Genomic DNA, 15,100 nt, shown 5'->3' on the forward strand with positions numbered 1-15,100 from the left:
CAGCAGCACAAACAACCTTGTTTGTAAACATAAAAATACCTTTCAGTTTTCATCTTCATCATCATTTTGTTTTTCTTCATTTTGCGTTGGGATGGGACGCGGTTGGAACATCCTGTTCAATAAAAATTTCTGTGTCTCCACAGCCGCGTCTGTAATCTCTTCAAAATCCATTGAATCCTCTTCCATGAAACGATTTCGGGTTTTCATAACGTCTCTATGCGCGGAGTTATGCTTTAGATGTTCAAACCAGTGGAGATAGTGCAAGTACAGCCCTCGCAACTTTCTTCTGTAAACGGGTAACAGGGCATTAAAAGCTTTGGCCTCAGCTATCGTTTCTGATATCCTCTCCTTCAAGAACGTGTTGACTTTGTTGTCATAGGTTGAACTCAGTGACTCTTCTACCTCTTGGCGCAGAGTTTCCCAGGGATTTTGGTCATCGATTTCCCTTTCACTAACGTCTTCATCCTCAGACTCGATGACCATGTCCGAGTCCGAGTCCGAGTCTTTTTCTTCCTCTTCATCTTGGTTTTGCTCCTCATCTTCTTCACTTCGCTGTGGGGCGGTGCAAACTTCAGAACGGTAAAAAGTCGGCTTTGTTCAGTCACGGGAGACCAAACAAGTGCTCCAGGAAACGCGTGTTACTCAAATTGAGGGAGTAACTCCGAGCAACTCATGAGTAAAATGAGCAACTCATGAGCAAATGATCAACCCATGAGTAAACGAACAACTCATGAGTAAAATGCGCAACTGATGGGTAACTCCGAGCAACCCTGAGTAACTCAAATTGAGGGAGTAACTGCAAGTAACCCTCAGTAAACCAGTTCGACGCTCCGAACGTCTCCGGACACTTCCAACGGATGAGGCGGTCGCTTATACGGCAGCGATCGTCTTAAATCACACAAGGGGGAATCGAGCTCGGACGGAGGCCCGAAAGGAGGACGAGCACGAGCAACGTATTGAAAACATTCTGAGGGAGGTTTGGGTTCGTTCTGGGTAAATATTGACCCAAAAGATGCAAGTGAGGAGGGCCGCGGAGTCCTGGTGACGAGTGGCGGTTACTTCAAGATGGCGCCCGAAAATGCCCAATGGGGCTGTAAATTCATAATTTTTTTACCACAAGTAATAGAAGTTGAGACTTTTATCACATATATATTGCATTCAAGTCCCGTTTTAAGTGTGGGCTTGTACAAATCTCCGCGCTGGGATGCGTGCTGGCTCCGTCTATTGAACACAAGAATGACACCTGCGTTCTGGATCCTCTCATTGGCCGGCCACATCCAAAATCAGCGTTGATCATAATAAACTAGGGTGCGCGTGCGGGGCACCGTCTTCTTCATGTACATCGTGTGACATTTTTTATGCTTTTTTCCTTCTTCTTGTACATACTTATTTATTACTCTAGTCATTAAAACCTGTTGGATTTAATTTTTTTCCTCCGGTTTTTTTTCTGATGGTGAGGGGCCTGTAATACTCCCAACTTTGAATTTCCAACATGATTACGCAAAACACCCCAACCTATTTCCTGAGGGTTCGCAGCAATTGAGGTGTCACGTGTCTGTGACGTCATGATTTGAATTTTGAATGTACCACCTAACGTACGTTGGTATTTCTCGCCCAAACTTGAATTTCCTGCCAACATTTGGATCGACCAGTCAGAACGCTCTAATTCCAACCGTCAAAAGGGGGACGAAGGGTCCCACACCACTGCTCACATGCATTGCATTCTTAAACCAGTGAGCCTTTGGCGTCATTTACTCCTCGATCCAGCTCTCTCAAGATCTTAAAGTTAGTAATGGCGGACCATTAAATAGGAAATTCCAGTTAAAATAAACAGGTATCTTTGAAATCAAGGCTTAAAATATTTTGGTCGCTTAGAGTTTAGATAACATAGTTTTGAAATCCAAAGGAAAATAAGAATTGATTTTTTGGTCAAAGGGGCACTTTAAAATGCACACATGATGGATAGCAAACACAGATCGACTTGCTATAAGCATTTCTGTCTATAACTGAATGAACGTTAATATAAGAATTATTTATTACACAGCTAGGAACAAACAGCAGTTATCATTTGCGATGAAGCCTTGCATACACACACAAATTGAATTCCGTTGAACCTTACATCGTTTGCGAACCGATCCCATCTGTGCTACCGGGTTCTGAAAATGGGGGGACATATGAGCGTTTTCCTCCGATCAAAAGCCGACTAAACGGTCCCGAAATGGAAATCGATTGCAATGATTGAAATGGCCACCGAACGTATACTCATTTTCGTTCATTTTGATGCCCACCACGACCACATAACTGGGCATACCCCTCGGCTGAATAAAAAAGTTCTTAAAGGGAAAGTACGGCCTAGAAAAAGGTCCTCTGAATCGAAAATGCTTTACCTGTATTGTCATACTTGACTACTCATTTGGGCTTAATGTGTTTAAATAGCCAACAATAACGCTTTAAAATAAAAAATGTGATGAAAAACCGACGTTTCGACGCAACCTGCGTCATTTTCAAGGTAGGTTAGAAAAAAGTCAGAAATGAATAAATTTAAAGTTCATACAGTCCTCTAGGGAGACGTCCGTATTGTTCAGCCTAATTGAAAATTTTTGCCTTCAGCGAGTCTGATTGGATGTTTAGCGATGGTTTTAGATCCTTAATATACAACATCTCATTTACCGAACAGTCAAATTTTGATACGCATCGCTTGACCACGGTGAAAATTCTCCTCGCAGCCGTTTAGGCTGTTGTGACAGTTCTTGTAGTGCATTCCAACTTCAGTAGTTTTGTATTCATCTACCCTCTAGTATACGTGTCTACATGTCGACCCCACATAACCTGCCTCGCATAGGTCACACTGAAAAAAGTAAACAACATTCTGTCTAGTTACAAGTGGGTGTTTTTCTTCCTTCAAACCAAAGTTGGTGCCGAGTTTTCTGGTTGTAAACACTGACTCTATTTGAACCTTGATCTTACCATTTAATGGCGTAGTTGTTTTTTGACGTTCTCATAGGAAAACTGGTCTTTGAATGGAAGAGAGAATCTAACGACTTTGTCATCATCTGACTGCTGTAACTTTGTTTGTTGCTGTTGTTGTTGCTGTTGCTGTTGCTGCTGTTGTTGTAGCTGTTGTTGTTCTTGTAAAACTCTTTGCACGGTCGAGTGGAAAAGAACTATAGGGTACTGCAGTTTTTTGAAGAATTTCCTTCAGACGCTCAACTTCCTTGAACCTCTATAAAGCATAGTACTCAGCAGCGCTTTCTTGTATTTGATGTCCACATGAATTTGTACCTTTGGACCTCTCATGGCCAATAGTTTCCTGTGTCACATCCAAGAAAATCTCGATCAAGCTAACAAACTCCCATCTTTGTACAAGCGATTTATGTTGATGACATCTTCGCTTTTGTAGACAACATCGACGACGCAGAGTCCTTCCTCGATGCCCTAAACGAAGCCCACCCGTCCCTGGAATTTACTATGGAGTTAGCAGTTGAGAATAGCCTCCCATTTCCGGGTATAAAAATCACAAAAATAGGCTGTAGTCTACAAACGGAAGTCTATAGAAAACCTACTGACAAAGGTTTTAGGGTTACAGTTAGGGTTAGGGTTATAAGTCGAGATCTCGAGTTCTAAGTGGAGATAGGAAATTCTCGACTTGCAGAAAGCACGAGCATTACCTTGCAATTTGCATATTGCTGTTATGGTCGCTAAACCAAGAGGAAAAAATAACATGTCTATTATTCTGTTTTACAATGAGTAAATCCCACTGCCTTTTTTTTTGCAACCATTGTTTTATTGTCAAGTGCATGCACTAATTGTTTTCCGTCAGTGTACGTGTGTCAAAACAACGAACAAAAACATGTCACGGTGGATACCTCACCCATGTGATACCTCGCCCATGTGAAAAATAAGCCGGTTATTTTGAGGCACCTCGTTGATATGTGATTTATTCACCTCGGGCTGCGCCCTCGGTGAATAAATCACATATCCCCTCGTTGCCTCAAAATAATCCTTACAAGTCGTCTATATATTGCTTGATTCAGTTTTCTCGCTCCAATACCATGTGATATTTTGGATTGGTTGACTGAGATTTCAGTATGAAGCGAATGTCACCGATATCAATAGTAGTATACCTGAAGATCCCGCTTGAGGTCCTCCTTCGTAAAATGACAGGTCCGAACACCCACAGACAATATAGCAGTAAGGTTTGAGGAATCCATCCACATTTTGTTTTCGCTGGCCAACTTTTCTTTAAATTTTCATTTTCCGGTGAAAGCTTTAGTTTTTTAGTTTTATATTTGTTCTCTAGACAGTTGTCTTGTTGCACCCCTCTCGAAAGCGTACTTGAGCACATCAAAACACATCCCAACAGGGGTAATTGTTGCCTTGCTATGTGTAGAGACCAACATCTAAAGGTTTCGTCGGCCTATTGTAAACACTTCCATGTGTGAAAGCGAACACATTCGTTTGCTGAAGCATCAAAGACGGCAGGTTATTGTTTTACCAATACAGAAAGTATCCTAAACATTCATAAAAGCTAACGTTAGCTTTTATACAATACAATACAAATTTTATTAGCACTCCCCAAGGGGGTTTTTCAGTACTAATACTAGTAAATACCGCAAATCAATGAAAATAGTCAATAAAAACTTGTAGAAAGGTAAGATAAAAGGCATATCAAGAATTTACAAAATTGATATGAAAGAGGGTAAAATTATGTGACAAATTGTGTTATGAAGATAAAAATTCACGTAAGAGTTTACCTCGTAATGTTCTTTTAAAAGTATAAAGAGATTCGCTTTGCTTAAGATTACTTTCTTGACTATTCCATTATGTCACTGTTCGATAGAATAATGTCCTTTGTCTTGTAGTGGTCTTAAAAAGAGGAATATTTAATAGTTGCGAATTGCGAGTCTCACGGCCACTTATGTCCGGTCGCTTTAAAAAAAGCGAGGAAAGGTAAGGGGGAGCTTGTCCATTCATGCATTTGAAAGCAAGCACAGCATCACGCGAGTACAGTTGCGATTTAACTGGCAGCCAGCGTAACTCTTGTAAGACTGGGGTCACGTGATGGAATTTTCTGGTATTTCTGATAACTCGGGCAGCGAAATTCTGCACTGCTTGGAGCTTAAGAAGGTGAGTAGTTGCTGCGTTTGACCAGACCGACGAGCAATAAAACAATTTGGTGAAACCTAACGCGTTGATTATTATTATGATTCTTAGAGTGTTTTTATCAAACAGATGCTTAACAGGACTAATTTGAGCCAAGCTATACATGCAGAACGAAACAGTTTAAAGATGTGATCATGAAAGGTGAGGTTCGGGTCAAACTGATGTAACGCCGAGGTCGTTGGCGACTTTTGCGACTTTTTATGAATGTTTAGGATACTTTCTGTATTGGTAAAACAATGACCTGTGAGCTGTGTTTTGTACCTGCCGCATCAAAGATCGCAGAAGTAAGAAAGTGAAAACGAAAAGAAGGTGCGATTGTTGAATATTTCTGTCTCTACGTATTTGGTGACTTAAGTTTCTGTCACATTTATGGCCTACTTGGCCTGCTGCCTATTGAACCACAAGGCCGTTGACCATAGTTTCGGCTTACCTGAGAACTTCTTGGAGCAAGATTGAGAAAGTGAACGGGAAACGAAGAACTTGGTAATGTCGAATACGTTTGTTGACTATTGCTACGTCATAACACGTCATATCCAAGATGGCGCTCTCCAAGTCACGACGGAAGCAACTTCAAAATGCTCTTGTCACATTTTAACAGGGAACTGGACAAAACGGCAATTATTTTCGAATTCCTGGGGAAAAGTCTTAGTAATAGGCCAGTTTCGTATTCTAACGGTTGGACTGGATCTAGCATGAAATGGAGGCTAATGCGGGCAAATTAATTTGCATTTGAAAAGATTGCCCGCATTAGCCTCCATTTCATGCTAAATCCAGGCCAGCCGTGAGAATTCGAAAATGGCTATTGCCAACGAGCAAGCCGAGCGTAGACCCGAGGCTTGCGAGGCGGCCAGCTTAATGCCGCACGAAGTAGTGCAGCATGCAGAAAAATCCTCGATTGTGCTGTGAAAAGTGTGATGTAAGTGTACGTAGTGTAATGTAAGGTTCCCTGGAGATTTTAGTAGGGACCAATGAAAACTCGTGTTCTGATGTGTGATGTTATTAGACAAAGTTGCATGACGCTTGCGACTATTGATGATCTTGTGTTCGGAGGTGAGTGAAAACACATTTTTCCCATTTCCCTGACCATTGTGTTGTGTCCACTTGCTTTGAGTGTTTTTTAATATTTATTTTCTAACCAGCGTGTTCTACATTGAGTGAACGAGCTCAAAACTAAACCGGCGTACTTGTTCTTATGAACCAGGCGCTGTTGTCAATTTCGGATTTCGGCCCGCGAGTAGGGCAGTGTGTGTTTCGTTTTGTAACCATTTGAGTTGTGAACAATTTTAATTTTCAAAGGAAATATGTTGTCTGCAAAGTACACAATTCGACGATCAATTTGACTTATAATCCATGGCTGTATCTTGCAAAATAAAAATTCTACAATTGAAACAACTTTCATGTGCGAGAGAGTTTGATTCTCCATTACGTTTCATGTATATTCCTGTTAAAATTACGGCCGTTCAAAAATTACAGCAGTAGTTTCCATATTATTGCAAAACACGTTGACATCTACATTGTTGTTGGAGATACAAAGTGTGCAATTTCTATTATTGTATTACTGTTAACTAGATAAGCTGTCGGAGTTGCAGTCCTTTCGAATAAAACGATTACAACTACTGTCGGGTATTTTGGAACTCTGATACAAATCTGCAAACTATGTATTATATTGACTGTTTCGCTGGCACTTAGCGATAGCTATTACTAGTTTAGACAACCGTTTTCTAGACCGTACTTTCCCTTTGAGAAAATTGCGGGCCGCCGGGCCGCGGGCCTGTGTTTAGCAAAACCTCAAGGCAACCACCATACAAAGTTAGGCTCCTGAATTCAGCTAGATAATTACTCCCGTCTCAGCTCTCACTACGGCTATGTTAAATGTCCCTAGCAAAGAATATCGAATTTGGTTAAATTGTAAGTTTTGTTAAGTCTTGATTTTGGCGGATCCCCACAGTACACTCATTGTTCCCTCAATTGATGAGGACGGAAATGTCGATTGTTGAACGTATAAGAAATGATCAAATAAATGCTAGAGGAATCGCCGCAGTAAAAGAAAACCAAAATCGGGTCAAGACGAGACTCCAGACCACAAACGGAGGAGTGAATTGGAGTGGTGTAATGTAAAATATACAATCACATAATCAAAGGGATATCCTGCGTTTATCAAGATAGTATGGGTAATTTTACACCTAATCGATTCTAGAAACATTTTGTGGGGAAAATATTTTGATGACATAAACCACAAGTCTTTGATCCGTTCATACAAGAGTTTGAAAGCTGTGACAAACAAAACGTAATGTCAGTTTAACAGTCACATTGACGCCAGTCTCGTCTCACACGGTAATACAAAAATATATGATTCTGTGAAACTAAACTAACCTGAAACTTTTTGATAACATCTTGGTCCGATAAATCCAGGAATGCAACTTGAATGAGAGATGAGGAAAAAACGTTTTTACAACACAGTCAGTAGGGCCCATATATAGCGTGTAGTAGCTCCAAAGAATTCGTTTAAAGAGAGCTTAGGTCGAGTATCTTGGTTTCAAAAACTCGAGGACTAAGGGCGAGTCCTCGCCGTCCTTAAGGTGGCTCAAAACAGTTTCCAACACATTCCAAGACTGAGATTTTGATGTGTCATTATAGCCACTCTTCATCAGTTGATGCTACAATCATGGTATAAAAAAAATGCCCAATCACTGGTGAACACGTTGGTATTGTTTTTGTGACACAATAGGTTACCATAGCAATACTATGACCTGATAAAAACATCCTTAATTTCAGCTTTAAGCGCTTATATTTCAAAAACGGCAGGGTGAAATTTTTTCTTCTGACAGAATTTTGATTAGCAGGATAAGATGTAACTTTTGGCAAAGTTTAAAAAAATTCTGTACATGGGGTTCAGAGCCACCTAAAATTTTTGAAAAATTAAGACGGGTCTGAACCCCATGTACAGAACTTTTTTAAACTTTGCCAAAAGTTACATATTATCCTGCTAATCAAAATTCTGTAATAAGAAAAAATTTCACCGTGCCGTTTTTGAAATATAAGCGCTTAAAGCTGAAATTAAGGGTGTTTTTAGCAGGTCATAGTATTGCTATGGTAACCTATTGTGTCACAAAAATAATACCAACGTGTTCGTTAGTGATTGGGCAGTATTGTGATACCATAATTGTAGCATCAATTGATAAAGAGTAGTAATTATGACCCATCAAAGATCTACGTCTTGGAAAGTCCTGGAAACTGCTTTGAGCCACCTTAAAGTGCTACTATGATCAAAAATCACTTCTTTTTTTTTTCTTCATATTTTGAAAGTGTGATTTCTCAACACTTGACTGGCAAAATTTTAAGGTTTGATTTTTATCCAAAGGTTGTTTACTTGAGTGTAAGTTTTGAATTTCACAGTCCGCCATTACTCCCGTTCCAAACTGAAATATTGGACCTCAGAGGGTTTGGATGTAGGGAAAAGTAACGTCATTTACTCACTAGCTTAAAATTTCAGCCTGTAAACGCAGTTTATTATCTAGCAAAACACGAGTTTAAAAATCTGAAAGCCCGAAACTCCGTGCTGCATATTAATTCAGCCGCGTACACACGCATTGCATTCTTTAACTATTGAGTCTTTGACGTCATTTTCTCCTCCCTTCAGCTCTCTCAAGATTTTAAAGATAATAATGGCAGACCATTAAACTGGAAAATTCCAGTTAAAATAAACAGATGTCTCTTCGAAATCAAGGCTTAAAACTTCGATCAGTTACTGTTTAGTTAACATAGTTTTGAAATCCAAAGAAAAATGAAAATGGTTTTTTTGGTCATAGTAGCACTTTAAATTCAAATGATATAACATGCATAATCAAGTCCCCTCGAGTGTCAGAATGATCGATGACCATCGATTAACGCTTCTCTTTTGCACTGAAGACAAATCATTTAGAATAAACCCTAACCCGGTGGGACGTACGCCTGTGGACCACCACTCATTTTGTACAGTTTCAAGCAGAAAAAGCTTTAGACGAAAAAGAAAAGTTATCCTGGCAATTATCTGGACAATTTTAATCAATAATAATTATTATTGTCTCTTTCAGAGACATAAAATTCAGGAAGCTTCAACGAGATTCGGCCCCATGACCTCTGCGATGCCGGTGCAATGGGAGCAAGTTGGGAGCAAGTCATGTTTTGCATTCGTCGTCGTCTTGGGGCCTTAGCATGCATTTTTGGCCTGGCATGTCTTATGCCACGCTGGTTGACTACTGTGCGGGAGGTCGTGGGATCAAAATCCCGGCCGGACAAACACTCAGGGTCTTTAAGGTAATTCCACTGAAATTGTTCTACAATCAAATTTTTTTGAAAACTTGGCATAATTAACATTCATGATATGAACATTAAAAAAATGCAATAAAAAAATGGGCTCACCGGGCTTGTTTACGCGTCAGCAGGCTCTTAAAATGGGGGAATTTTTACTGTTTGCGCGTTAAAAATTCGAATCGCCTTCATACAGAATCAAGTCTTGGTTACTTTGAAAATAAAGCTTCTTTTATTCACATAAGCAGTATTGTTTCATTTACGCCTTTTTGATTGCCTGGTTGTGGGAAAAGTGCACTTTTTGGGACAGTTCCGTGGTTAGCTTGAAGTCCTCGCCTTGGGTAAAATACACCCAGTACGGAACTGTTTTCCAAAAAAAAATTCATGTTCTACTATCGTTTGAGAGAAAAGGAGCAGTTATTTCGCTATCGGGCTTAGTTTGAGGGAAATCTGTTACGTTTTTTACACGCACGTGCACATGTGCGCGCGCTAATGAGGCAAAAATCGTGCGCAGTAGGGATGCGCAATGCAATACTAAGGAATTACCTTAAATAACTGAGGAGGAAATGCTGCCTTTGCAATGACATCTGCAAATGGTTAAACTCTCTAGTCTTCACGGATAAGGACGATAAACCGTAGGCTCCTGTAACGGCGCTGAAGAAATATTTCGTCATTTGTTTTTTTCTTAATTAACCGCGTATGGCCCTGTTGCGCGAGATCGTCGTGCGTAGGCGAGGATTGCGTGTACATATCACTTGAGCATGTACCATGTAACATGTAGGTATATGTGCAAAAGCAGTCTGGCAAAGTTCCCCACAAAGTGTTGTTCATTGACCGTGAAGAGTCACTAGGGGAGTGGTCAACTACATATTAGGTGGTATAGGTGTCTATAAGAGACAATTGCTAAAATTGCTCGGTTGGCTAGTGCGCGGCTTTCGGTGCAAGGGGTCCCCAGTTCAATCCTCGGTGACTTCAACGTCTTGTTCGAATTTCCTCTGATCCATGTAGCTATAGCTTTAAATATCCATGAAACGGAGCACTGACAGAGGGAAGGGGGTAAAAGGCGCACCGTTGGCTTCCATTGATACCACTTTCGTAACTGAAGGCGGAACTGTCGACATTAAATAAATTGACTTTACTTTACTTAAAATCAGTAGCCGATACCTCGGAGCGACGTTTTCACAGACTGCGATTTATTGACGTCATAGCGTCACCGAACGGGAACTGTCTTTGATTCTTGCGGAAAAGGTAGTCTAAAAATAGATTGGTCCGCAAAACTGCCTTGCTTAATATGGAAGTTGTTCGCTCCTAGTCATGGACACGTGCTTAAATTGTCCAGATAAGGGCGACGATCACTTCTCTCTTTCATCTAAGAACTTATCTGCTTGTAACTTTACAAAATAAGGGTTGGTCCACAGGGGTAGTCCATGGACCGGGTCCATGAAGGGGTCCATGGACCGGGTCCACAGGAGTGGTCCATGGACCTGGGGTCCATGTTTTGTATGCGTCCAAATCGGACGTCAGGTACCAAAACGTATAATTGCAATTTTTAATGAACGTCCCCGTCAAATCTTTCTCTTTGATCAAAGTCAAAGCACTGATAAACAAAAGAAACAGCGATAACCACTAAACATCGATCAGAGGTCTGGCTACTAACCTACAATTCGCTCCATTTTCACTCTGACTACAAATGCCGGAATTCATGCAAAATCCGGGGGTGCAAATCTCTAAAATAAAACAAACAAGACAGATGTGACAAAGGATTTGCCAATGTTCTTACTCAAGTCTAAGACACATAGTCGAGTTAGATGATTACAGAATCCGCGTTGTCAAGGACGTTCGCGCCAAAATCTTCCTACCGTAAAATCTTCTTCATTTCTCGCCTAGAGTTAGGTCATAAAGTACTTACTCCAAAAATGAAAAAAAAATAAAAAAATTGGGTGTCACCGACTTTATTTCGGAGAAAATGGCAGTGGAAAAATGCACTAATTTCGATAAATCGGTCATAATAACGACATGTAGCCTCATCTGCTCATCCATCGAAAATCACAAAAATAAACTGTTAGAGTGAATGTTTCCGTGCATAGGTTTTTAGGAGTGGGATTTTTAGATAATTTCATGCCACTAAGGATGTCGTAAAGAGTAGAGTTCATCCTCGACGAGCGTTGCAACCACTTCCGGAATTCGATGGCACGAGAAAAGAACATTAAAAAAAAAGATAACTTCTTACGGTGGAATTTTCATTTTATCAAATTTTGTAGATAGTAAGTAAAGTAAGTGATTTGTGATTAAAAAATAGGGATTACCGATGATCTAAACGAGTAAAATTGATGTGATTGTGCAAAGCTCTTGGAAAATTTCGCTTGTCACGTTTTTGCGTGACCTGTCGGGGAAGGATTGGAACGCAAGACAGGATCCATCGTTGAAGGAATGAAAAGTTTTTATTTTATGCCCGAAGTTATGAGTGTCACATTACAGTCGAGTTACCTGCGGAGTAACGTTGCGCACAAACAATTAGCGCGAACGTCCTTAATAGCAGAGCTCCGGCGGCGTGTTGACAGAGATTCTGGGATATTTCAACAATCACACACCACGTCGCCATTCAAGCCTACAGCAGACATCATTGGTGAGTTTTCACTGTCTATTTCGTCTGATCTCCCCATGTAAGGGAATCCATAGCAGTCTTGGATTCTGGATTCCACACTGTGGATTCCGGATTCCCAAAAGGGCTGGATTTCATTTGTTTATATATTTTATTTCTTTCTTTTGTATTTCGTTTTCGTGTTCGATTCGTGCTATATTGAAAAACGTTGTTACAAAGCATAAGTTTCTTTTCTTTTTCGATTTACAAATTACGGGATTAAATGTATTACATTTCTTTATAAGAGTTTATGGTATAATAATATAAGTGATTACTTCTCTGCGTTCCTGAGAAGATGATGTGAAATCCAATGATCATATATTTGGTGTCTTTGAGGCAGGGATTTCCTTCCCAATTTCAGGGCTCCTCGAGGTTCGAGTAATCAACAGAAACAAAACAACACTTGCAGGGCATTCCTAAATGTTCACGTTTATTTATTTGATTGCTGCATAATAAAGCATCGGGATAAGGTACAGTCATTACCTGCGAAAATCAAGCTGCAATTTGCAATGAGAACGAGGCCTAACAAAGTTCGTGTCTATCATAGTTTCATCATTACTATCTATATTGTAGGTTATTGCTCTGTAAATTCAAGCCAAATTGTCATTTATCGTTACACCGAAGATGACGGAGGTCCGTCGAAAGGCATGTTGCAAATTCTTTTTCATGTCAATTGAAACAAAGTAACGCTCTGTTTCTTAACATGTATTTGGACATGTATTACGTTCTCTTTCTATTTTTTGTTGGCCTCATTGTCATAGCGCAAAAAGCTAAACTCGGTTTCCACTCGTTTGCAAAACTTTCATTTATAGACACACAGTAAGCTGTAGAGAGTCTGTAGACACCCGCATTAAATACCACTTCTTACCAGAATCGCTTTCACATTTTCTCATAACACAATAATTTTAGTCAAATACAGTAAAATACACTCCTCCTAGGACAAGACACTCCAGAAGATTAAACTGGACGTCAAGCTGACAAAAGTGGTGTCCTGATCAGCGCGGCCCTAAAGTTAATTGTATCACGTAATTGTTTAAGAATAATAACAGGGCTCAAAATAAAGACAGTGGACGGACGCGTTGACCGACGAAATTATTTTTTTCGCTATCACTTCTCGCTTTTGACCGATCAAAATGACAGTCTGTAAGGTCAAAACTATCAGTTACGTGGTCTAGCCGTTTCTGAACCGTTTAAATCGTTTTGAAAGCTTTGTTTTGGCAGATAAATGTCAAAGCGTGTAGTTTGCCGTCCTGCGATAGGCTCACCCCAGGCAACCTTGGAAGCAAAACTTCCCTTTCATTCTCTATCGGTTCTGCTGCAGTATCGACGACATCTCCGGCATCTTCAGTATCTTCAGTATCTTCAGGTCACCATTTGCAACCCTGCAGAGCCTGGTGTCCTCCTTTGTGGATAGAGTAATATTTGCATCAGTGTATCCCACATCTCGGGTCAAAATGCATTTGGGAGAATTTCCATTACAGGTATCACCTGAAGTGTACGTAAGTAGATCACTTGTCTGGATTAGACACTGAAGTGGTACTTTCTGCCTTAAGTATTTGCATCATGAACTTCTGCTTGTAACGTCTTCCAATAGAACTGCCAACCAGAATGGCGAAATCTCCCTTCTTTGGTCATGCCTTACCCCAACAACATCCTCCTTATGGTATATGGTTTGCACCCGCACAGTTCAACCCTGCAACGTAACGTTGGCATCCACAATTTGGCAGGGTGCTGCAACGTCCTGGCTACCTTCGGAAAAAGCTGGGATGAGGATGGGACGCATGCTAAGTGCGTACGGAAGGGTGCCAGTCAGCTCCTATGTTTTTGAGCGAACGTTTCTCTGTCGTACGCCTTTTCTGTACTCTCTGACAAATTCTCTCATTACAGCTTCTCTCCCTCCGTCTTTTTTCTTTACTTTCCGTTCCATCGGTGATAACTGGCTGGTTGTTTGTAAATACGCAGCATGCCGTCCTCGATGCAACGAGCTCTTCTGTTGGCGTAGTTGGTCACAGTCGGCATGTCGCTGTTTTGTCTCTCAAGGTTGTCAGAATTTCGAAGCATGTCTTATCCAGAAGGTGATCCAGTCCATTCTCTGTCATGGTATTGGCAAGGCTGGTAGGTGATTCTAAAGCTATGAGAAAGGATTGTCATGTGGCTCGAAGTATTCTCAAGTCAGGGCCATTTGTATTCCGCTTTACTGTCCTCTCCAATTATTCCTGTTCGTGACTGGAAAGAAACGCAATTACTTCCTCAAATACCTTTACGTGATCATCAAAGGTAATTGGTTGGTCGACTTTTTTAGCTTGCTTATCTATTCGAGAAACATTGACATAACGAGAAAATCTCCTTTGAAGCGGGATACGTCCTATTGCTGACGTCAGCATTCTTACTGCTTTGTTACCGAGTCACATATAAAAACAGTGTTTCGATATGCGCACAAAAAGACGGCATATTCCACCTGCTTTTCACACCATCGCAATGGCCCGCAATACCTCCACTTACTTTTGTTAAGGTTTCGCTTTCTCGAAGCATTTCTTCCTCCTTCAAGCTGAACATGCAGTGCGTTTTCTTTGCAAGAGGATAAGAACCGGCACCGTCCCATAATCTGTAACTGCAATTCCTGTAAGACTTGGAATAATAAAGAACACCTTTGAAAAGGCACAATTCCTTTATCTCCCCAACGTACTGAGGTTCTTCCTCCACAACGTTACAAATTGAAAAAATCTTGCTGAGACGAGTATCCGACACAAAAAGTTGCAATTCATCCTTGTGGAAGCACATAAGGCATAAGGCAATACCAAGTCAGGTTCGTTTTCTTGGGTAATTAAGGAAAGATCGTGCACAGCAACTTTATGTACACATCTGCCGGTGCAATCCTGGTCCTCGTTTTGGCTTTGTTCATCATCTCCTTGGTGAATCCTGGAAGAATGGCAAGCCATCGATCGCATATTGACTGCTCGGTCACTCCAATAGTTCAGTTCCCTTGATTACAAACGAAAAGCTTCT

The 15,100-nt window shown here is 40.7% G+C and overlaps 1 protein-coding gene across 1 annotated transcript in view; it reads right to left on the reverse strand.

The window, feature by feature from the left end:
• LOC137967681 (uncharacterized) overlaps nucleotides 1–15,100 on the reverse strand; it is a 52,576-nt gene that overhangs the window by 16,193 nt on the left and 21,283 nt on the right. The window contains exons 5-6 of the mRNA XM_068814208.1: nucleotides 11,111–11,180; nucleotides 7,537–7,583 (exon numbers count right to left, since the gene is read on the reverse strand). Of these exons, the coding sequence (XP_068670309.1) occupies nucleotides 7,537–7,583; nucleotides 11,111–11,180 (117 nt within the window). The remainder of the gene's footprint in view (nucleotides 1–7,536; nucleotides 7,584–11,110; nucleotides 11,181–15,100) is intronic.

This window comes from Montipora foliosa, chromosome 8 (assembly GCF_036669935.1).
Source record: "Montipora foliosa isolate CH-2021 chromosome 8, ASM3666993v2, whole genome shotgun sequence".
NCBI classification, from domain to species: Eukaryota; Metazoa; Cnidaria; class Anthozoa; order Scleractinia; family Acroporidae; genus Montipora; species Montipora foliosa.